Here is a 23,362-nt window from a genome sequence, read left to right on the forward strand (position 1 = left end):
CCAGCTGTAATCACATGTTTCACGCTATGAATACAGTCGAATACACTCGAATACAATAACTGATTAGCTGGACTTTCCTGATTCACGCCTATTTTTGCTACTGTATTCATGAATACAGTAGCTTAAATATATCTAATACATCTTATAACAACAAAAAACGTATCTACAATCCGTAATATAGCAAGTGATATTTATAGATAGTTAATTACCACTAAAAGATAGTGTTTTACGAAAATTTCTCCGTATTATAATTTTTCAATAAATAGACCACACTTATGTCAAAGACTAAAAAATAAAAAAAGCACGAAAATGGACCGTATTTCGACTACCACTGCTCCCTTTTCTCCCGTGATTTACTCCGTTAACACGTCTTCTTTCTGTTCTTCTTCACTCCAGCACCTTCTTTATCCCATTTACCCCATTTTCTCTTGATTTTCCAAGTTATTACTTCTTTAATTTCTACCCAAATTCACCATTATTATATGATTTTATTAATTTCTTACTTGCTTTTATTTTTTCCTCCTGTATAATTTCTCCAAGATCAATCCCCGGCTTTCCAGCTTCAATTTCGTCCAATTTTAGGTATGCATTTCTATATATAAATCCTCCATATCTGTTTCACTCTAGTCAGATTCAATACAATATATTATTTTTTTAGTGTCTATTGTTTGTAACATTGCTATACAGTATTATTTTGTCTACTGCTTTTTGCTTCCTTTAAGTTTCTTAAAGATCCGACTTTTTTGCAGAGTTAATTGTTGCTATTATTTCTTCATGTTGGTAAAATGCTGCCATTTTTGTTTTCTACTAGTATTATTAGTACTCATTGTTATGTTTTTTATTGGGAATTTTTATTTTTGTTACTAGATTTTGTGGTAATTTACATATTATGTGTATTGGATTTTTCAATTTAAGCCCTTATCCGTCCGGCACGGATCTGAATAAAATTTGTTCCCATCTGCCTAAGCCTTGTGGGCAGAGTTACCCAATACCTGTGTTGGTGGGAGCGGTAGCATGTACTCAATAGAATAGTGGAGCTGCTCTGAATAAAATTGTTGCTATCATTCTTTCATGTTGGTAAAGCTACCATATTTGTGTTATAGTAGTCTTAGATTGTTACTTTGATTAGTAGGATTTGTTAGCAAGGTAGAAAATAGTAGCGAGTAGGATGGATCTGCTTCAAAGATAAAATTTGCGCCAACCATTAGTTGAAGGTGGCCACTAGTAAGAAGCAGTGAAATTATTGTTATTAGTCCATGTTTTTGCTGGAAATTATCTATCCTTATATGGGGCTACTGAGCCTTTGACTTGGGAAAAAATTCTTACAGGGAGTTACTGAACCTTTGTTGTCTTTAGAGGTGGGGTTGGACTGAGTGAAGGGCAGGCCGGTGAACAAAGCATCCTCATTCATGTAGGGTTGGGGGAAGTGCCGCACCTAAAGAGTGTGTGCGTGTGATGTAGGCAACCTACCCTTCGAAGAGTTCTTTATCAACCGCCATCTACTTCAAAGATCCCAATGGAAATCTTTTTCAATTACAAAAGTTCAGTATCTTTCCCTGAATAGATAGGATTCCAGAATAAGAAGGGCATCAAGTGGTTGATATTATCCCCCTTAGATAAGAACTTCTTATTTCCAAGGGCGAATCAATCAAATCTGATTTAGGAAAAGGTATCTCAAATCGTTCCACCAGAGAACCAAACCAGGACTAGGTTAGGGGCCTTGAAAAAGGGAATTCCCCGCTTCCTGTTTTGCTTTCTTAGCGAATGCTTGCTTCCGTTCACATCAAACATAGTTTTTTCCCTTTCGCCTACCTTGGTGTTGACCTAGGTTTGCTAGCTTCCGTTCCTTCCTCGTATGGGAAGTAACTTCGTTAAGACTTAAGCCATTCCACTAAAATGCTCTTTTATTGATTGAGCTTTCTCAGTGTTGGTTTGAAAGCCTTGACAATTCAGTTTGCGTAGTTCGTAGCCATCGTTCGAGGAAAGAACTTGTATTACAAGGATTCAGTAACTCAATCATTGTGGAAGGCAGGAAACTTCTATGTGTAGTCATGGGAAACAACAACAACAACAACAAACCCAGTGTAATCCCACAGGTGGGGTCTGGGTGTCATGTGAAAGCAACAACCTGTATATAATAAGTCAATACTAGGTCATCGAGACATTCCACTCGAACCAGTGACCTATGGTTCACACGAAGACAACTTTACCGTTGCTCCAAGGCTCCTCTTCGGGTTGGACTGAGTATGGAAAGATTATAATTGGGTTATGGCAGGGTGGATGGTTTTTCTTGAGATAAAGTGAAGGAACCAGAAAGGTCTATAAAATCGGAATGGGCTTTAAGTATTTGTTGATTTATCCTTGTTACTGGACTCGATCAATGAGAAAAAATTATTTCTATGCAGTGGAGTGGCATTTATCGTTCTCAAACCTAGAGAACGAAGTTTAAGGAAGGCAGCAGCTTTTGATAGAAAAATGGAGTACTATTTAGATGCAATTTCTTAAAGGCCTACTTCCTGAATTGAGAGCACGTATTAGTTTATAGAGTATCATTGTCCATTACCTCCCACAGGTGGTTGTCTGATTTTGTGGTCCATATCAAAAGTCTTCAAAATTGTGCCTTTGAACACATTTTACACCAGAACAGTACTTTTCCTATTTTTGTCTCTTTAACATTTTCCTTTCAATAATTGACAGATGTTAATCTGAAGCAAACACAAGTCCATTGTGGTGGAATGAGTTCAAGTCCAGACATCCCTAATCTTCAGGGATGAATGGAGGTATGAAGGTGTCGCAGATCTCTCTCATCCTTATTGGATTCGTATGTGCTAGTGTTCTACTTTTGGCATATGTGAAAAGCCTATTTCTTTCTTCTCCAGTACTACCTCAGAATCATGTGCTCCAGCTTTCTCCAGGTTTGCATAAACCCTCTGACGTACCATTGGTTTCTTTATCATTTTTCCATTACGGTTTAGCTAATATCTTCATCAAGTTTAAAGAATATGGTAGTTTTTTGCATTCGAGCTCTCTGCTGTTTGGGCGCTCATTAATGATTCAACCATTTTATATATCTATTGAGTACAATAGGTCCTTCTTTAGTTGAGATGCATTTATGTGTCAAAGTTTGCATAAAACACCAGTACTATTGAATCAGCCAGCTTTGATTGTGAGGATCTCTTATAAAGACAACTTGTCTAAATGGCAAAGTCACTCTCCTTGAAGTGAACACGTCTCACTTTTTTTAATGTGAGTTTAGTTCACATGCTTACTTGGCAGGCATGGAGTCTCTAATACGTCTTTTTGTCAAAGGGTTTGGCTGGATCTTTTCCACAGTGATATTATTTATTGTGGGCACACTGCTGACCGTCGATCTAGCTGCAAATTGCTAAACCATAGTTTTTCTGTTCTCATTTTTTCTTCTTCTAAGAGAATGGTGAAGTTCATTTATTTCAACTACTTTTTGTTAGTTTGGTAGTTAAATAGTACTCCCTCCGTTTCATATTAAATGAGGTACTTTCCTTTTTAGTCTGTTCCAAAATAAATGACACATTTCTAAATTTGGAAATAATTCAACTTTAAACTCCTCATTTTGCCCATTTTACCTTTAATGAGAAGCTTTTATAACCACACAAAAGTCATGGCCCCACAAAGCTTTACCCCTTAAGCTTTTAAGACCACAAATTTCAAAAGTCTTTCTTTTTTTCCTTAAACTCCGTGCCGAGTCAAACTACCTCATTTAATTTGAAATGGAGGGAGTAGTAAATAACCCTAGTCCCATATGTATTAGGAGTAGGACATGTATTATATATATATAGGGCTCATTATATCATTGTCATAATTAATCAATAATATTTTCTCCTGTGCTTTCTCATATGGTATCAGAGCTTTGGTGAGAAGAGATCGCTGTGCGTCATTCCAGCGACTTCCGGGAAGAAAGAACTTAGTCACCGTGCAATTTTCAGGTGACCTAAGTGACTATTTGTGTCAAAGTCTCTAATTATCAATGTTCTGCGAAATCCAACACCACCAAAAGGTTCCCAAGAGATAGGCGACCAAACCCCAGAAAAAAACCACCTGAAAACACTGATCCACGCGCCCCCACGCGCCTGCCGGAGTTCTGCCACCGGCGGCGCGTCTGTCCCACGCGCCGGTCCAGAATTTTGAAACGCTTCTTTTGGACAGTGGCATCTCCTTGCAATTCCGAGTCCATTGGTACTATCTCTGACAGATTCTGACAACTTTGGAATTCTCCGGCGAGCTACAGTGATTTTTCCGGCGTGAACAATGATCCCCAGCAAATTTCTGCTTTTTCCGGCACGATGGATCCAATGCATTGAATCCAATCCAGATAGTTTCTTTACCGGATTATATTGAGCTCCTTCAGTACAAAGCACGTAAACAGACATATTCAGGATTAGTCTCCGTTGTTCCAACAAATAGTAGCTTGTGTCTCCCAATCTTCACCTTCTGAGTCTTGGCATTGATTCAGGTGCATCTGATCATATTTCTGGTAACAAATCTCTTTTCACTAGTATTTCATATTCTCAATCTCTTCCAACAGTCACAATGGCCAATGGGTCTCAAGCCATGACAACTGCAATAGGTCAAACAAGTCCACTTCCTTCCTTACCTTCAGACTCCGTTCTTTATGTTCCTAGTAGTCCTTTTAATCTCATAGCCGTTAGTCGCTTAGCCAAATCACTTAAATCTGCTGTTTTATTTCTTGATGACCTTGTTTTTATACAGGAACGCAGTACAGGGTGGATCATTGGTACCGGACGCGAATCAAATGGACTTTATTACCTTATCCTTGCAAAATCACATGGACTCACATCTTGTCTTCCTCCAATAACTTGTCCCGTTACTGATTCACCAGATTTATTACATAAACGGTTAGGACATCCCAGTTTGTCAAAACTTCAGAAAATGGTACCTGGCTTATCTTACTTGTCCACTCTAGAGTGTGAGTCATGTCAGCTCGGTAAGCATACCCGCTACCATTTCCCGCGGCGTCTTGATAATCGAGCAGAGTCACCTTTTACTTTAGTCCATTCAGATGTTTGGGGTCCTAGTCGGGTCGGTTCTACCTTGGGATTCCGTTCCTTTGTCAGTTTCATTGATGATTATTCCAGGTGAACTTGGATATTTTTGATGAAAAATCGATCTGAGTTGTTTTCTATTTTCCAGACCTTCCACGCTGAAATTCAACATCAATTTGGGGTTTCTATCCGCACATTTCGTAGTGATAATGCCCTGGAGTATTTGTCTTCCCGATTTCAGCAGTTTATGAACTCCCATGGGATTATTCATCAAACATCTTACATATCCCAACAAAAGGGGGTAGCTGAAAGAAAGAATAGACATCTTATTGAAACTGCTCGTACCCTACTCATACAATCTCATGTTCCGCTGCGTCTTTGGGGAGATGCAGTTCTTACATCTTGTTATCTTATTAATCTTCTGCCATCTTCAGCTATCCAAAATCAAGTTCCATTCTCTGTCCTGTTTCCCCACTTACCTTTGTTCTCTCTTCCACCCCGTATCTTTAGGAGTACGTGCTTTGTTCATGACCTTACTCCAGGAAAAGATAAGTTAGCTCCTCGTGCTCTTAAGTGCATGTTTCTGGGTTACTCGAGAACGCAAAAGGGATATCGATGTTAGTCTCCTGACCTTCAGCGATATCTTATGTCTGCTGATGTTACCTTCTTTGAAACCCAATCATACTTCACAGGTCCAGTTAATCACTTAGATATTTCTGAGGTGCTAGCAGTTCCTTCTTTTGGAGATTCAGTCCCTATCTCCCATTCATCTTCCTCCATAGCTCCACCACCAACAGTTCCAGTTGCAGCTCCACCACCTATAGCTCCAGTGCCATCACCGAGTCCAGTGCCATCGCCTAGTCCAGTTCCACCAACTATAGCTCTAGTGCCACCACCTAGTCCAGTTCAACCTTCTACAGCTCCACCACTCCTGACTTATCATCGTCGTCCGCGCCCAGCATCAGGCCCAGCTGATTCACGTCAGGTGCTAATACTGCGGACTTGTCTCCTCTTAATCAACCGATTGCACTACGAAAAGGTATACGGTCCACACTTAATCCTAATCCTCATTATGTCGGTTTAAGTTACCATCGTCTCTCACCATCCCATTGTGCATTTGTGTCATCTTTGTCCTCTGTTTCCATCCCTAAGTCTACAGGTGAAGCACTGTCTCATCCCGGATGGTGACAGGCTACGATTGACGAGATGTTTGCTTTACATACGAGTGGTACTTGGGAGCTTGTTTCTCTTCCTTCGAGTAAATCGACTGTTGGTTGTCGTTGGGTGTATGCAGTCAAAGTTGGTCCAGATGGCCAGGTTGATCGACTTAAGGCTCGTCTTATTGCCAAAGGATATACTCAGATATTTGGACTCGATTACAGTGATACTTTCTCTCATGTGGCTAAAATTGCATCAGTCCGCCTTTTTCTATCCATGGCTGCTATTCGCCATTGGCCTCTCTATCAGTTGGACATTAAGAATGCTTTTCTTCACGGTGACCTTGAGGATGAGGTTTATATGGAGCAACCACCTGGTTTTGTTGCTCAGGGGGAGTCTAGTGGCCTTGTATGTCGGTTGCGCCGGTCCCTCTATGGTTTAAAGCAGTCTCCTCGAGCCTGATTTGGTAAGTTCAGCACAGTTATTCAGGAGTTTGGCATGACTCGTAGTGAAGCTGATCACTCTGTATCTTATCGACATTCTGCTTCAAATCTCTGTATTTATCTGGTCATTTATGTTGACGATATTGTTATTAGGCGAAATACATAAACGGCCCCTTCAAGTTATCCTTAACGACCAACTGAACACCCCAGCTGATCCATTTACCATTTAGACACTTCAAGTGTTTATTAAGTGTATCAAGTAAACACCTGAGTCCTGAAGACTATGCGTGAGCTACACTTGCCAATGACGTGTCAAATGATCCAATTAAAAAACGACACGTGTTAATTGGAATAAAAAATTGACACAATTAAAAAAAAAAAGAAAATACATTAAATATGAAATAGAAAGCCTCTTCCTTTACTTTTGTAAAGACCAGCACTACCCCTCCCCCTCCCCCTCCCCCTTCCCCCCTCCCCCCTCCCCCCTCCCTTTCATCTTCTTCTTTGCATCAGTCATGTCCTCCATCCCCTTTTCTTAAATCCTTTCTCTCTCCCCCTCCCAACAAATTAATATTCAAACCATATGAAATAACATAGAATAGCCAAATAGAGAACCCACCAAGGGATCATTAATTGACCTCGCCCGAAAAGCTCATTATGCGACCTCCATTGTCAAAATGGAGAAATCTGTGCAATGGAGAACATTTTTCTTGTTTTCTTTCTACTGCAATGAGAATAGACAAGGGGGCAACATCTCTGCCTTTTTTGGTAAACTCAATCAAGATCAGATGTGAAAAATATGATTTCCTTACCTGTATGGTGGTTTCATGGTGGGTTGAGGTGGTTTTGTTAAGAACAAAGGAAGAAGAGAGGCTAAGATTGTATTAACTTTCCCTACCCAAAGAGATCTGCCAACCCCAATTATTTGGTTACCGTCGCCGTCCAAACCCCCTCTACTTTTTTTTCTTTCTCAAAACCAAATAAAAAATCGTCCTAACCCACTTAATTGAATATTTTCACCAGCGTAGAACCAATTAGAAAATTCAATTGTAGTAAAATTAGAAGGTTTTAGATGAATTTTTTTCTCAAATTTGGGGTAAAGTAAGATGAAGGAGGTGATAGTGGTTCTTTGATGGTGTAATTTGTGTGTGGCCAATCAGGTACAAAAGGCGTGTGTGACATTCTACAGAGAAAATTGATATTCTTTTTTCTGATCCAGGTACTTAATCTGGAGGCCATTGACAAAAAGTTTACGCTGAAGGATTATGGGTTGTAGCGCATACATCAGACTAGGGCTACTTGATGATTTGGTTGGCTGGTACAATAAGTCGTCTCTGCAATGATTCTCCATTATTATCATAAGGCTGGTTGTTTTAGCAATCAAATACTAACACTCTGCCGAACTAAAAAGAGTTTTAGTAATGTTTTCATACAAAAAAATGGGAGAAGAAAGGTCGGATGCGCATAGAATGGTGGAGGGAAAAAATAGAGAAGAAAGAGACGGGGTCCACATTAAGTTTAGGAAAAAAGTGAAGGATAAAGTTAATTTTAAAGAGTTTCACGCGCTTCAATCTGAGTGTAACACACAAATTTTGCCATGTCAGCCTAAGGGGTTTAAGAGACATATTCCAACTAAGCAGAAAGTGTCTATTTGGTCATTAGTATTTTTCAGGTGTTCAGCTGGTCGTTGAGGACAGCTTGAAGGGGCCGTTTATATATTTCGCCTTGTTATTACCGGCAATGATCAGGATGGTATTAGTAAGTTGAAGCAACATCTCTTTCAGTACTTTCAGACTAAGGATCTGGGCAGATTAAAGTATTTTTTGGGTATTGAGGTCGCTCAGTCTAGCTCAGGTATTGTGATCTCACAACGGAAGTATGCCTTAGATATTCTTGAGGAGACAGGAATGACAGGTTGTAGACCTGTTGACACTCCGATGGATCCGAATTCTAAACTTATGCCAGGACAGGGGGAGCCTCTTAGCGATCCTGCAAGATATAGGCGGTTGGTTGGTAAATTAAATTACCTCACAGTGACTAGACCTGACATTTCCTTTCCTGTGAGTGTTGTGAGTCAGTTTATGGATTCTCCTTGTGATAGTCATTGGGATGTAGTTGTCCGCATTCTTCGGTATATAAAATCAGCTCTAGGCAAAGGCTTATTGTTTGAGGATCGAGGCCATGAGCAGATCGTTGGATACTCAGATGCTGATTGGGCAGGATCACCTTCTGATAGACGTTCTACATCTGGATATTGTGTCTTAGTAGGAGGAAATTTGGTGTCTTGGAAGAGCAAGAAACAGAATGTGGTTGCTTGGTCTAGTGCAGAAGCAGAATATCGAGCAATGGCTATGGCGACATGTGAGCTAATTTGGATCAAAGAGTTGCTCAAGGAGTTGAAATTTGGTGAGATTAGTCAGATGGGACTTGAGTGTGATAATCAAGCTGCTCTTCATATTGCGTCAAATCCAGTGTTCCATGAGAGAATTAAACACATCGAGTTTGACTCTCACTTTGTTAGAGAAAAGATACTCTCGGGAGATATTGCTACAAAATTTGTGAAGTCGAATGAACAGCTTGCTGATATTTTCACCAGTGAAGCTGATATTTTCACCAAGTCCCTCACTGGTCCTCGTATTAGTTATATATGTAACAAGCTCGGTACATATGATTTATATGCACCAGCTTGAGGGGGGTGTTAGTTTGATAGTTAAATAGTAGTAAATAACCCTAGTCCCATATGTATTAGGAGTAGGACATGTATTATATATATATATATATATATATATATATATATATATATATATATATATATATATATATATATATAGCTCATTGTATCATTGTCATAATTACTCAATAATATTTTCTCCCGTGCTTTCTCACACTTTTTAAAAGGACTATTCTGAATTAGGAGTTAGGACTGAACTCCTTGGTGGAAATGTTGAAGTATCCTTATGGATTACTCATTTATGCTCTTTTATCTCGCAGATCTTAAAGTGAAAGATGAAGAAGCTTTGGGAGAAGGAAGCGGATCGGGGAAATCAGAAGAAAGTTTTAACTTTGAATCCGACAAATATTCTTCTTATACAAACTCTTCACCAGTGATTAAGGTGACTGAAGAATTGATTTCTCATGATAAAGAAGCCTTGGGAGAAGGAGGCGGATCGGGGCAAGTAGAAGAAAGTGTTTACTTTGAATCTGAAAAATATTCTACTTATACAAACTCTTCACCAGTGACTAAGGTGTCTGAAGAATTTATTACTCGTGAAGAAATAGGAGGTAGGTCTTGTTCAGGACATCATAATTTCCTTATCTCAAATACCTAAAGCTTGACGAATTAGAGGAATTATAAAACTTTGTTAATTTCTCTATCTGAAAATGTGGGTGCCTTTTGTCCTTTCAAATTCAAACAAGAGAAGAACTCCCCTTTCCCTGAATAGTAACAGTAAAAGTAACTTATACTCTAGTTTTTTTATACTGAAGCTGTATCCCTCATAAACTTGAATTGTGTTTTCAAAAGTGGCATATTAAATTTTAATGGATTACTTTCACAGGGTCGTCTTGACATGCTAAGTTTGATGGACTCTTTCATTTTATACTTAGATATTACTAAAGTTAACTGATCTGTAGCCTCTACAATTTGATGTAGTAAGTGCATTTTTTGGGCAGTGCAGGTATTGCTCCCAACTTTACTGACAAAGGAGATCTAAAAGATGTTTCAGACAAAAAAAGTGGTTCAAGAGAGCAGCAAACTGATGTTCCCGCTCCTGTGAGTTCTGGGCGTGAACATAGTGAAAATTTGACAACCACCCTGAAAAGACAAGGTGACCTATCTTTCTTTTTCCTATTCTTATTTATCTAATCATTAATTTTCTTTTTCATTTTCTCTGACCACATGATAATTATCGTTCAACCGAGAGAATTTGTCTTAGTTTTGTTTTAGCTGCCCTTAAGTTGGCCAGTAGATTTTGATTGAATAGGTCGAAAGTAATAAGATACTAATACCTTTATGTTAATTTTCAGATTGTAGCTTAGCTAAAGGCAGATGGGTCACTGATGATAGCCGACCTTTATATTCTGGATTTGGCTGCAAGCAATGGTTGTCATCTATGTGGGCTTGCCGCTTGACACAACGTACAGATTTTGAGTACGAAAAGTTACGTTGGCGACCAAAAGATTGTGAGATGGAAGACTTTACAGGTGTTAAATTTCTGAAAAGGTAACATTGTAACTTTTCTTACAAAGTCTTTGTTTCTGATCCAAGTTTGAGATGTGGTATACAAAGTGGCAAAAATTTCTTTATCAACTGACTGAAAACCTTTACTCTGTTCTGTTTCTATCATAGTTTAAATAGTGCCTACCTTCACTTGGTCGGTTTTTTCCTCAAGGCCAATAAGATAGGCCTTTGACTGAATCAAAATATTAAAATGTATGTCAAACCTGAAATGCTTTAATCTGTAGCGGTAGAGCTCTCTTTGTATCTTGTGGCTTCTTGCCCTCCCCTCTCTTGTACATACAGACATGCCAAATATGAAATTTTGTCCAGATCATCTTTCAGAGTCTAGGTTAACTGCTGTTGCTTAGCATTGCAATCTCTCTTCCTTGAGTCATCAGTTGGAACTATTTGTATCTAGTTATTTTATATGCAAAAGATACACTAAAGTTGATGGTGTATCCAGGATGCAAAACAAAACTCTGGCTTTCATTGGGGATTCACTTGGTAGACAGCAATTTCAATCACTTATGTGTATGATTACTGGTGGAAAAGATAGACCCAATGTTCTTGATGTGGGGCATGAGTACGGTCTTGTCCAATCTCGTGGTTCTGCTCGACCTGATGGATGGGCTTATCGATTTCCAGACACCAAAGCAACTATTCTTTACTATTGGTCTGCTAGTCTCTGTGACTTGACACCCATAAATCCGTCCGACCCTGCTACTGATTTCGCCATGCACCTGGACCGTCCTCCAGCATTTTTGAGTCATTTCCTTCCAAGGTTTGATGTCCTTGTTCTGAACACAGGACACCATTGGAATAGAGGAAAGCTTAAGGCCAACCGGTGGGTTATGTATGTTGGCGGTGTTCCTAATAAGAACAGGAAGATTGCAACTATTGGTGGTGCCAAGAATTTTACAATTCACAGTATTGTCAACTGGGTGAACTCACAGCTGCCAAAACACCCTCGTTTAAAAGCATTTTATCGGTCTATATCGCCGAGACATTTCTTTAATGGAGATTGGAACACTGGAGGGACTTGTGACAACACTACTCCACTTTCTGGTGGGAAGGAAGTTCTACAAGATGAATCAAGTGACCCTGATGCAGCCGCGGCTGTAAGAGGAACAGCTGTTAAGCTTTTGGACATCACTGCTTTATCCCAGCTGAGAGACGAGGGTCATATATCTCGATACAGCATCAAAGCAACACCTGGAGTCCAGGATTGTTTGCATTGGTGCTTACCTGGTGTTCCAGATACATGGAATGAAATTCTTTTTGCTCAACTTTAACATACCTAAACTGGCAGATGACAGTGTCTAAAGTTATTTTCCATTTGCCGGTCAAAGGAATGGAAGTTGGCAAATGATGCAGATACTACACGAATAATGTCTGGTTGATTTTACTTATTGGAGCTGGACAGCTTGTGTTCAGGAGGTTGATTCATGGATAATGTCTGCAGTATTTGCATGTGTTCATCGACCATTTTTTAGGAGTAGATGACATATACATTATTTGTAGACAATGGAGATGCTCCGGCATTTTACTGATTGGACAACATGCAGAGAACTACCGCCGCTGCATTATCATATGTTAGAGACTAGGCTTTTAGGATTGGAAGAGAGCTCGACCCTTGATTTGTACACTGAATTCAACAGGAGTTTGTACTATTAGAAAGATGAGAAAACTATCCAATTTTTTTCTTTTCTGGCAATCAAGTGATACTTAAATGTTTCCATATGCTTATGATCAAGATCATTAATCTCGAGGAAAGTCGAGCAACCTGATTAACTTTGGAGGGCACAAACGTAAGACTTAACTCTTCCTTGCTATTAGTGAATCGCGTGTGGCAATCTGTTGCAGTTTTGTAAGTATTTGCCTATCCAGTGCCAATCAGTGGCATTTGTGATGTATAATATCAACTTTTGTTCTTTGTTGTGCAGGTTTTTGAGAATTGTTAATAGTACTTTATAATGTTAGATCTAATTATTCTCTGTATTCAGTAGTTTTGAGGTACAGTTTCTGCAGTGTCCCCCTTTTGACGTGCTGTGGGAACATATTACTGGAGTACATGCTATGTTGCTCGGACTCTTCAAACATGCTACCGGGTGTGTCAAAGCCTTCAAAAGTTGTATATTTTTGGAAGATTCGACACGAGTGCGGCAACGTTTTGGGAGAGTCCGAGCAACATAGCATGTAGTCCCGTAATACTTTTTCTCCATAATCACTATGCCAGACGATTCCTCACAGCATCATTCTCCATTCTGCTAATCAGCTGATTATAATGGTAATATAAATTAAGTTTTTCTTTTTAAACAAAAAATTTGGACTTTGCTTAAAGTTTACCTCTCTTTCTTCACATGCTATAGACCTCCATACAGAAGACCTCCCGTCAAACACACCATTTGTTCAAATGCAATCACATCAAACTTGTTGCCACTGCTTCTTTTCATCTTTTCTTGGCTGGTTTATCGGAAACAATTTTTCTATCTTTCCAGGATAGGCATTGGGTTTGCTGTTGTTATTATTGCAATCACGCCAAACTTTGTCAACCAAGAAAAGTGCCATTATATTTACCCAAGGAAAAAAATTTCAGAATTTTTTTCTAAAAATTCTGAACTTGGTTATGCTGATACAGGGTCTACATCTTGTGCTAGAAATAAGGCAGTAATGCCATTGAAGCTTGTTTGGCTCTAAGACAGAAAACACTTTTTTTTTCTTCAAAAAAATACTTTTTTTTCAAAGTTGAAGTGTTTGGCAAAACTTTTAAAGGAAAAAAAAAGCGCTTTTGAGTAAAAGCGGAAACATTTTTTGAGAAGCATAGAAAAGTAGCTTCTTCAAAAGCACTTTTTAAAAAAGTACTTTTGAGAAAAATACACTTAAAAGCACTTTTTAATTTTTTTTAACTATAAACTCTTCATTAATTGCCAAAGTATCATGCCAAAATTTCACGGTATAGCCAGTTTTCAGACTGGTCAATCAAAAATAGCCAGCGTTTACCAAGTCAATGAAAAATAGCCACCGTTTTGTTGCAATAGAGATCGGTCCAGCATAATATACTGGAGTTCGGTGCACTTATATATGAACTCCAGCATATTATGCTGGACCGGTATAATTTGCTGGCTCCAGTATAATATACTGGAGACTGGAGCACTGGTGCTCCAAACTTTAGTATATTATACTGGACCATTATACTTGCTGGAACTCCAGTATATTATGCTGGAGTTCTAGTGTATTTATGCTGGAACTCCATCATATTATGCTGGAATTCCAGCATACTATCCTGGAACTCCAGTATAATATGCTGGAGTTCAAGTATACTTATGCTGGAACTCCAGCATAATATACTGGAGTATTTTCCGGGTTTTGAATAGTGTTTTCGCTCAGATTTATCTTTACATAAAAAGTGGCTAAATTTTGATTACTTTTGAAATTGGGCTATTTTTGAACGACCAGTTATAAATTTGACTATTTTTAAAAAACACCCTCATGTATCATGTACAAAATGAGCTAGACTTTATAACACAGTCTGCTTTGCTTACAGTAACTATCAAGAGCAACTCACTTTAATACTGAAAGACCTTTCTATCTATGTTTACTCTCTCCTTCCTATTTAAGGAATCTACACTTCTGGAGTAGTATCTTAGTGGTATCATTGGCTCTAACGTGACATGTATATGCGATCTCTCTAGCTATTGTTTCACATGTGCTGTCCTTCTGGGCAAACAACCTGTTTGTTCCTTTTTATCCAAACTACACCAGCTTCATTTTTTAAAAGCTTGGCCAAATACTAATTGCTGTTCAAAAGTGTTTTTCAAAGTAATTCGTCAAATACAAATTACTTCTCACCAAAACTACTTTTGAGAAAAACGCTTTTGAAAAAAAAAACACTTCTCAAAATAAATTAATTTTAGAAGCCTGGTCAAACAAGCTATAAACCTTCAAAAAAACTATTTACAGTAGCATAAATCATATTGTTACATTGCTCGAGCTTGTAGCCAAATTTCTATTACACACTTCTCCTTCTAGGGAAAATAATATACAGACAATGTGTCGATTTTTTATAAGATTAGTAATTTTTAACTATGATAGGAGATTGCTTATCATTTTTACCTCGTTACCTATTTTTGTTTATCATAATGATATTTAACTATAATTACCCAATACATTCACTGATTATGTAACATTTTTACATTGTATGGATAGAATTTAAATTCAAACATAAAACCAACAACAATAACGGTAGAAGCTTTCGTCCTATAAATCAAACCCAGGTTAAACAAACCGTATTATCGACAAAAAGAAATAATTCTTCTCCAATCTATTTACATGTCCTAAAAATTCTATACACTGTTACATACTTCTTCCATTCAATTTTTATAATATCATTACCATTTAGAGAACCAAATATTTATTATTTGACTATAATTATTCATATATTGTTAAATATCTCTAATTTTAAAAGATCTCAATTTGTTGTACTTTAATTCACCTCGCTCTAAAATTACTGGAAAAGTTCCATAATGTAACATAATGCATATTTAACATTAATGTTAATGTTATCTTTTAAAGGAATAAAATAAAAAAAGGGGCACTTGCATTTTCCTTTATTTTTCCATATGCAGTAATTTCAAGATTCCCTTCAGCGGAATTTTTTCCTAAAATATGTACTTTTGACTTGCACCCAGGATTGTGTAGTTTTTGGGAGAATGCCAAATAATATACAAAATGAGAGTGCGTTTGGTATGAAGTATTTTTTGATTTTTTTTTGTTTAGTTGGCTTAAATATTTTAAAAAATATTATTATGAATATATTTTTCTCCAATTGGAGGAAAATGACTTCCCTACCAAAAGGAGGAAAAATATTTTGTAAAATTCTTTGTTAACTTTTCCCACGCTTGCATATCGGCATCCTACCCCACCTCGCTCACCCCCCTATCACCCACGCTATCCTCGCCACCAGCACCCTGATGCCTTTACCTATATCGTCTCTCATAGTATTTACCTACATATATTCTTCAAAAAAATATTTTCTGCTTTCTAATCAAATACCAGAAAATAAGAAAATCACTTATTTTTCAAGTAGTATATATTTTCCAAAGCAAATATTTTCTTTAATACCAAACACACCCTTAAGAATAAAGGGTAGCATGAAAAAATGGTGACTTCTATAGCGCATAGTAAATGGACTTGTAAATCGTAAATAACAAATGTTTTATAATTCGCAAATAAGGATGTGGCTTAAAAATGCGACTTATAAATCGCATATGTTCAATTGCATACTAAATGCAATTTGTAATCGCAAGTATTCTGCCGTTCGGCAAATGAAGTAATGTGGGCTCAATAACCTACATTAACCTTCAATTCCTTCACTGCTTCGTCCGAGAAAAAGCCCTAATCAAAATCTTTTGATTTTCAGGTATTTTAAACAATCCATTGATACTATGTATCGTTTTTAAGTTATGAGCATTGATATATAACAAGGATTCCCTTTTTAAAAAAATATAGATTTTGCTCAATTTGAGTTTTGAAAGCTTCTATTTTCTTCTCTTTTGAAAATCTGAGCTCCCTTTTGTTGATTATAATCTTGTGGTGTTAATAGTAGTTTTGAATTTGCATTATTTTGTGGTTTTGAGTTTGTACTTTGTTCCGAAAGTTAAATTTCCTCACTCGAATTAGCATTTTCCAGTAGATGACACTAATAACAGTGAGCTCTTTGTTTCTGTAAACACTCCACATTTTTATGGCCTTTTTCATTTGGTCTTTGCAAAAGATTGCCTTTTCCCCCATTTCTCTGCTTCACATGTTGCCATATAGTACTCTTTGTCTAGCACAGCTTTTGTCAAGAATGGAATATTGTGGTTGTCAATTGCCATTTGGTTTAGCACTGCTTTTGTCAAGAATGGAATATTGTGGTTGTCAATTGCCATTTGGTTTAGCACCAATATTGGTGAGTTCATATTGCCAATTGAGAACTCAATAGTCGCCCCAGCCTATCATCAAATGTCCGTCCATGTGTTACTGGTAGCAATTGAGTGAAAACCCATTGAGAATTGATAAGTTAAAGGAATAATGGCTGCCCTTTCATGAAATGATAAAGCCTCTGTAGCAACAAACATTTCCAGTGCATTAATCCTCAAGTTCACATAGTCACAATTCAGGGGTGCATTTTAGTACAAATATTCTATAGTACAAATATGCTCCACATGTCAGGAATCTCTGCATATCAGGAATATCGCAAGCCTTGAGTGCGTTTCAATTAATCGCAATTTTTAATTGCACTTAGAGTACGAATACTCTCTGCAGCATGGTCAGAGTCTGGAAAGAGCAAAATAAAAAAACGTTCAAACACTGAGACCTAAAAGTTGCGAATTCTAAATGAGCTTCATAAGTTGCATTATGACATTGAGTGTTATAAGACTCATTTAAAGAATGCAATCTGAGCTAATGTCACTCCTTGTTGGCTCTTTACATCAGTAACTTAGGACGCATGAACATCGCATTCCATGTATGATTTTTGCGTATTTTGCTATTCTCAGAATAACTACATATTCCTGGAATTTTGCAGTCAACGAGCGCACACTTGGGGAAAAACATCCCTTCATTCTTTCCTTCAAGAAGAGCCAAAGGGCTAAAGGGTGTAACTTTCTCTAGCTTGTTTTTGCAATCAACAATATGCCAATTAAATGGTAATGATTCTTAAACTGTACAAAAAAGTAACATTTTCTACAGATTTTTGTGCATTTGCTTATATTTATCTGTACACCGTGTTACTTTGTCCGTCCCTAGGGTTTTGCACTGGCAGCCAAATGCAGGCACAACAGTCAACACTCAAATACTAACAGAAGTATCTCAGTGTGTTGAGAGTATAAATGGGGTTAAAGAAGGAAGGTGGAAAGCTACTCTTAGCTTCTACAAACCGATGCTCCGAGGTATTTGCTTACATAATTATCCATATAATCTATTTAACACATGCTAGTATTATCTTTGCATTCTTTTTTGTTTGTACCTGTGTTTTACTATAAAGGGGTGGATTTTTCCTCTGAATTCATTAAAAAGATTGGGGTTTTAGCATTTTCTGTTGATACCTGTGATTTTCTATAATTCATCAAAAAGATTGGATTTTTAGGTAGGTTTTATCTTCAGTAACGTAAATTATGTATAAGCAAAGTAGTTTGGAAATTTGGGTCCGAATAGAGCAGAATGGTTATGAAGGATCTTTTTTTTTGGGGATAAAGTAAAAGTTTATTCATGTACCAACCTGTGATTTACTATAAAGGGGTGATTTCCCCCCTCTGAATTCATTAAAAAGATAGGATTTTTAGGTAGGTTTTCTCTTCTGTAAGATAAACTATTTATAAGCCAAGTAGTATTGAAATGATTTGGAGGATTCATCTAGCTGACACTAACTGTGTAGTTGATTGATTGATGGATTGTTCCTCTTCCATAAGGCAGGCTTTTGGAAGAGTGTTAAACTCGCGCAGGAGCATGAGTAAGAAGAATTTTACAAAGATAAGATGGGAGGGGTCAAACAGCCTCTCTGCCCCTATCGGGGCAGGGGTAAGGTCTGCGTACACATTACCCTCCCCAGACCCCACTATGTGGGATTTTACTGGGTAGTTGTTGTTGTTGTTGTTGTAAGATGGGAGGGGTCAAGAGGATGTAAAGATTTACAGGGTAAAAAATTGAAATGAAATTTTAGGGCGAGGAATTAAAGATTTATAGGGTAAAAGATTGAGAATGAAAAGTTAGGGCTCTCATTGAGCAGCCTTTTGTAAGGCTGAAAACTTGTCCTTTGGAAAAAAAGAGTGGTCCTTTTAGGCAATATAAAACAGATGCACACAAGCATTGACATATATGTTAGTGATAAGCTTAAGCTATTCATTCTCAGGCTAGTTAGGCTTGATAATGTTGTGCACATGTGAACCTGCTTCAACCTTGCATATCATTTTGTTTTATAATCGAAAAATCTCCCGAGGTTCGGGACTCGATGTATAATGGGCCCACCCCTCTACTTTTTTCAACTTAAATACCTAGCTTTCCTGTGACATGCTTTGAACATGTATGTATGTCTAACTTACACATCACACGTTGCCCTCCTCGTATCACTAGGATAAATCCCGGGGGGCAACTTTGCATGTCATTTTTATGAGTACTTTTGCACCTTTATAGGAGATATGATCGTGGAGTGACCTTTTTTTTTCTTCCTCTTAGTAGAACAAGCAAATGCATTGGAGTTTCCCCGTGATTTTTTGGGTATTTCACTTCAAGAACAGCCCAACAAGTATTACTTTGTAATTAGAGGGCAACGGTTGATCTTGGAAGCAGAGTCATCAATTCAGACGATAATGGAGAAGTTGCAGTCTTACAAAACAAGGGTTGCACTTAATTTTGAGGTTTGTATTACGATCTGCAAATTGTTGTTCTTACTGCAGGAGGATGATTAACTTATCTAGCACCATCCACAGTCTTGGCTTTGTAAATTAAATGTCTATAAGTGATATTATCCGTATTTACTGTGCTTTAATGATTTGGAAGATTGAAGAACTTCCCCACTTTAATAAAATTATTTACCTAGTTAATAAAAGTGAAGATTGAAGAACTTCACGATGATGACTGAATACATATGTGGGCCCTTAAAATTGCCCGAATTGTTCATTAGACACCTGAACTAATGATTGTACCTATTGAATGCTTGAACTCGAGCCAACCTGTATCTATTAAACACAATAAACTGACATGGCACAAGATGTGAGTCTCACTTCTCTTGAGCGCGTGAACACAGTAAAAATGAGCTGATATGGATTTTCTCCTTCCTCAAATGTCTTTATAATTCCTTTCTCATCTCCCTCAACAAAACAAGACCATCTTCCTGTACCAGATGTACTCACCAAAAAAAGCTCCATTCCTTTGTTCCATTTCTCTCAAAGTCACCACTCTATAGAGAACCTTCTCAATTTGCACCTTTTCCATAATCCAAGACAGTCCATTCCTTAGTATTCTAAAAAAATACAGCTATATTTTCAAGGACTTAAGATATGAAATAAAAAACTTTGATCTTAGATTTGGAACGGGAGATTGGACACCTGCCATCCTTGAAATATAAATTATTTATATTTTGTACCTTCAAAATTTAAGTAATCAAAACGCAGTAGTTTTAACTTTTACGGGTTAAGGATGAAAAGCAGTGGCTTATACTGGTTTTTGAGGTAAGGCCTTTGTCCTTTAATTGATGGAACAGAGCATCACTTACATTTCAAAGTATAAGAATGGGTCTGCTAGAGTTTGGAAAGAGAGAGAGAGAGAGAGAGAGATGACTGATGGAATTGGGTTTCACCGGAGTTTGACTTCCAGCGAGTTCCTTTCCTTTAAAACTGATTGGTCTTCTACAGCGAGAACTTAGAGGAAAAAAAATCCAAGGAGAAGATGGAAGGAAGGAGAAGGGTGAGTGTCTTCTGTTAGATCTTGAATGTTGCTGGTTCTGATTTTAATGGTGAAAAGAGATGAGAAGCAGTTGCTTTTTTGGGAAAAAACAGAGTTTTCTCCTTTTGATTTTGGCTCAATCTTTTTTGTCTCTTTTATTTTGATAATTTGGGATTAATTGCCACATGGCTTTCTCTCAGTGTCTTCTTTGCTGTGTCACCAGCATGTGAAACACACGCATGTATGTTCTTAACTGTTTCAACACATCTGTGTCTAATAAGTACAGTTTGAATAGAGATCAAACGGTTAATAGGGCATGAGCTTAGTTTAAGTGTCTAAATAAAAAATCCTGACAAGTTTAGGTGTCTTCACTAGGTAGAGGTAAGGTCTGAGTTCACGCTACCCTCCCCAGACCCCACCTATGGGAATATACTGGGTTTATTGTTGTTGTTGATGACAAGTTTAGGTGTCTTCAGCCTAAAATAAAGTTTCAATTCTTAAATAATTGTCTTATCCAGTTGGGTGGCCATTGGCCAGCTATACCTTTTCAAACAGGACTCATTTTTGAACTGGCCAAGCCGGACGCTTCAGTGTTGTCATCAAGGCTCTAAGGCACACTTTCCCTTGCCAATGAGCGTCATCCCGAAGAGACTTCACTAAACAATTGATATTTCACTTTACCATAAATTTTCTTCAATTTCTTTGTCCATATATTTGGTATTCATGCTTATAGATATTAGTCTTGGACTACACATACATATTAGTAGTTTTTCTTCATTTGCGCATTTCTTTATTAAAGCCCGCCTTTATTTGCGCTTGCGCTTAAAGCCCATCAGACCTTAGAGCTTTTTTGCGCTTTTTGGTTTTGGTAATCTCTATGGTGATTCTTAGAAGATAATTTTCCATACTTTGGTTTATCCTTCAGAATTCTAAAAAAAGAATTTACTTAGCACTACTTCATAATACTCATTAAAATATTTGACTTGCAATAGGGGTTTCAGTATCAACTTGGTGACTTCCAGCTGCGAGTGGGCAAAGTTGTTCCAATCCACTCTGAGAGCTTGAGGGGAATAGTTATGGAGGTACGAAATAAGTTTAGATATTTATTCTCAGTTGAATGCTTATTATGTGGTTAAGACTTTCTTGGAACATAGCTATGTAGGGTTTTTGTGGTCTATTGTGCTTGTTATTCTTCATGGAGAGGAATTGACCTATTGTGCTTTCCTAAAATAATTACTACTTCTGTCCTTTACTTAATGCTAAAACATGGACACATAAACATATTTTCACTTAAGACTTCAGTAGTGCTGGTTTCTGGAAACAGCCTCTCTACCTGTAGGGGTAAGGTGTGCGTACTATCTACTCTCCCCAAACCACACTTGTGGGACTATAGTGGGTTTGTTGTTGTTGTTACTTCAATAGTGCTGGCTGAAGGAGTTTGAGTCCTAATTTTTATCCCATTAAAAGTAAGTACAATGGAATGGATTGAATCAAGTCAATAGTTGTTGGTGTCTCTGGGGGTCTGTGATGCTGTGTGGGGACTGGGGACTATCTTGTTGATCTTATCTATTAAGGTTCTGAAATGCTGACATGAGATAGTGACTATCTTATCAGTATGCACTATTAGATGGATATCATTTGATGTTGCCTAAGTTCATGGTCTACCTTATAGTACAAAGAAAGAATGATGAACTTTTCTGGGTTTATAGTTTTAGGAACATAACTTCATGTCACACTTCACTTTGAACCCCAAATAGTCCACTAGTAGGCTGTTTCAGGTTGGTTCTATTTTAGGTAGAATTAGGAGATGAGGAAAGAGAAGATAGGCGATGAATGTTGGCATGAAGAAAATTACTTTATATATATCAAATACACAATGGACGTTCTTTTCTTTTCCTCTCCTCCCATTATCTTCAGCATGATCTCACCCTCCTTCTTTCTTCTGATCTTAGTACGTGTTAATTGGGTGTTCTTAACTTTGCAGTGGTTTTCTCCACCTAGTTTTTGCATTGTGACAGTAGTTCATAAATTTCAAGCAGTTCTATGTTATGACTTATGAGCATGCTGGCCTCACAAGTTGTTTGTTTCTTTTGTAGATGGAATATCTTCCAATTTCCTCATGGGAGAAATCGCACCAGATTATGGGTGAATTCTTCGACATATGGCAGGAAGCTCTTGCGAAAAGATCATTACCAGGTCATTTCGTGCACATTGAACCAATTTTGTCAGAGTTTGGACTCTCTGATCAATATACTTCACAGCACACAGCTGTACAGTATGCGAGCATTATGGCTCAAATGATAGCTACAGCTCAATCAGCACAAGCTGTGAGAAATTAGATTTTAGCATAATATTCTGTTGACAATATAAGATTTTAGCTATGTACCTGTTGTATTCTCACAACAAAAAGATAAAAGCAATGGTTTTCCCTTTAGCTCCAGACACCAGTTGATTATGATGCTGCTACTACTGCCTTACATATAAAACCGACGTTAAAGACAGATCTGAATATTAGGAAACTAAAGTGTTTCGTCGTTTTAATCATTGGCCTCAAGCTGCATAGAGATTGCTTTTGTAAATTGTCTGTTGTACACTTTATGTTCAGAAACAGATCGGGAATATGCACGTAGAAGGTGATGTCTATACATAGCTTCTTTTTCTTTTATTGGGTGATATGAAAGGAAAATGTTTGCTTTTGTCTCAAGTGCAAGAATAAGGAAACAGGATTGTACCAGAGATGGAAAAAACCCTTTTCTGGGTCATTTATTAAACTTGAAAAGTTGAGACTCCCATCACCATAACCCTAATGCCATGTGGCGTCTTCCTAGAATATCTTGAAAAGGCGATGTGAGGCAAGGCAAAGCAATCTAACTCGTGATCATTTTTCACGCTTAATGTTTGTATCAAATTAATAAATATAACAGAATTGTACCAAATATCGAGTATGATTGAATAGTCAAGGTGTATCACGCACTTACATTTATTTTGTCGTGCTACCTCCTATTGACATACCGACATCAAAGGCTGATCGATATTTTAATCATTGTTGATCAGCATAAAGAATGTACAAATAATTTACG

At 37.6% G+C, this 23,362-nt stretch overlaps 2 protein-coding genes across 3 annotated transcripts; both read left to right on the top strand.

Annotated features, from left to right (window-relative positions):
- LOC109224098 (protein trichome birefringence-like 14) lies at window positions 311-12,845 on the top strand. The gene is made up of 6 exons (XM_019388682.1): window positions 311-582; window positions 2,698-2,915; window positions 9,632-9,922; window positions 10,318-10,467; window positions 10,667-10,862; window positions 11,323-12,845. Exons 2-6 carry the CDS (start codon window positions 2,771-2,773, stop codon window positions 12,149-12,151), a joined length of 1,611 nt encoding a protein of 536 aa, XP_019244227.1. The 5' UTR covers window positions 311-582; window positions 2,698-2,770; the 3' UTR covers window positions 12,152-12,845.
- On the top strand, window positions 16,134-22,945 carry LOC109224099 (mediator of RNA polymerase II transcription subunit 20a-like). 2 transcript variants are annotated; one of them, XM_019388683.1, is made up of 6 exons: window positions 16,134-16,278; window positions 17,428-17,548; window positions 17,649-17,791; window positions 19,074-19,255; window positions 21,275-21,364; window positions 22,379-22,945. In XM_019388683.1, exons 2-6 carry the CDS (start codon window positions 17,535-17,537, stop codon window positions 22,619-22,621), a joined length of 672 nt encoding a protein of 223 aa, XP_019244228.1. In that variant the 5' UTR covers window positions 16,134-16,278; window positions 17,428-17,534; the 3' UTR covers window positions 22,622-22,945. The 2 variants fall into 2 exon arrangements, with proteins under 2 accessions (XP_019244228.1, XP_019244229.1); XM_019388684.1 differs by having other exon boundaries at window positions 19,077-19,255.

Source organism: Nicotiana attenuata, chromosome 3 (assembly GCF_001879085.1).
Source record: "Nicotiana attenuata strain UT chromosome 3, NIATTr2, whole genome shotgun sequence".
Classification (NCBI taxonomy): Eukaryota; Viridiplantae; Streptophyta; class Magnoliopsida; order Solanales; family Solanaceae; genus Nicotiana; species Nicotiana attenuata.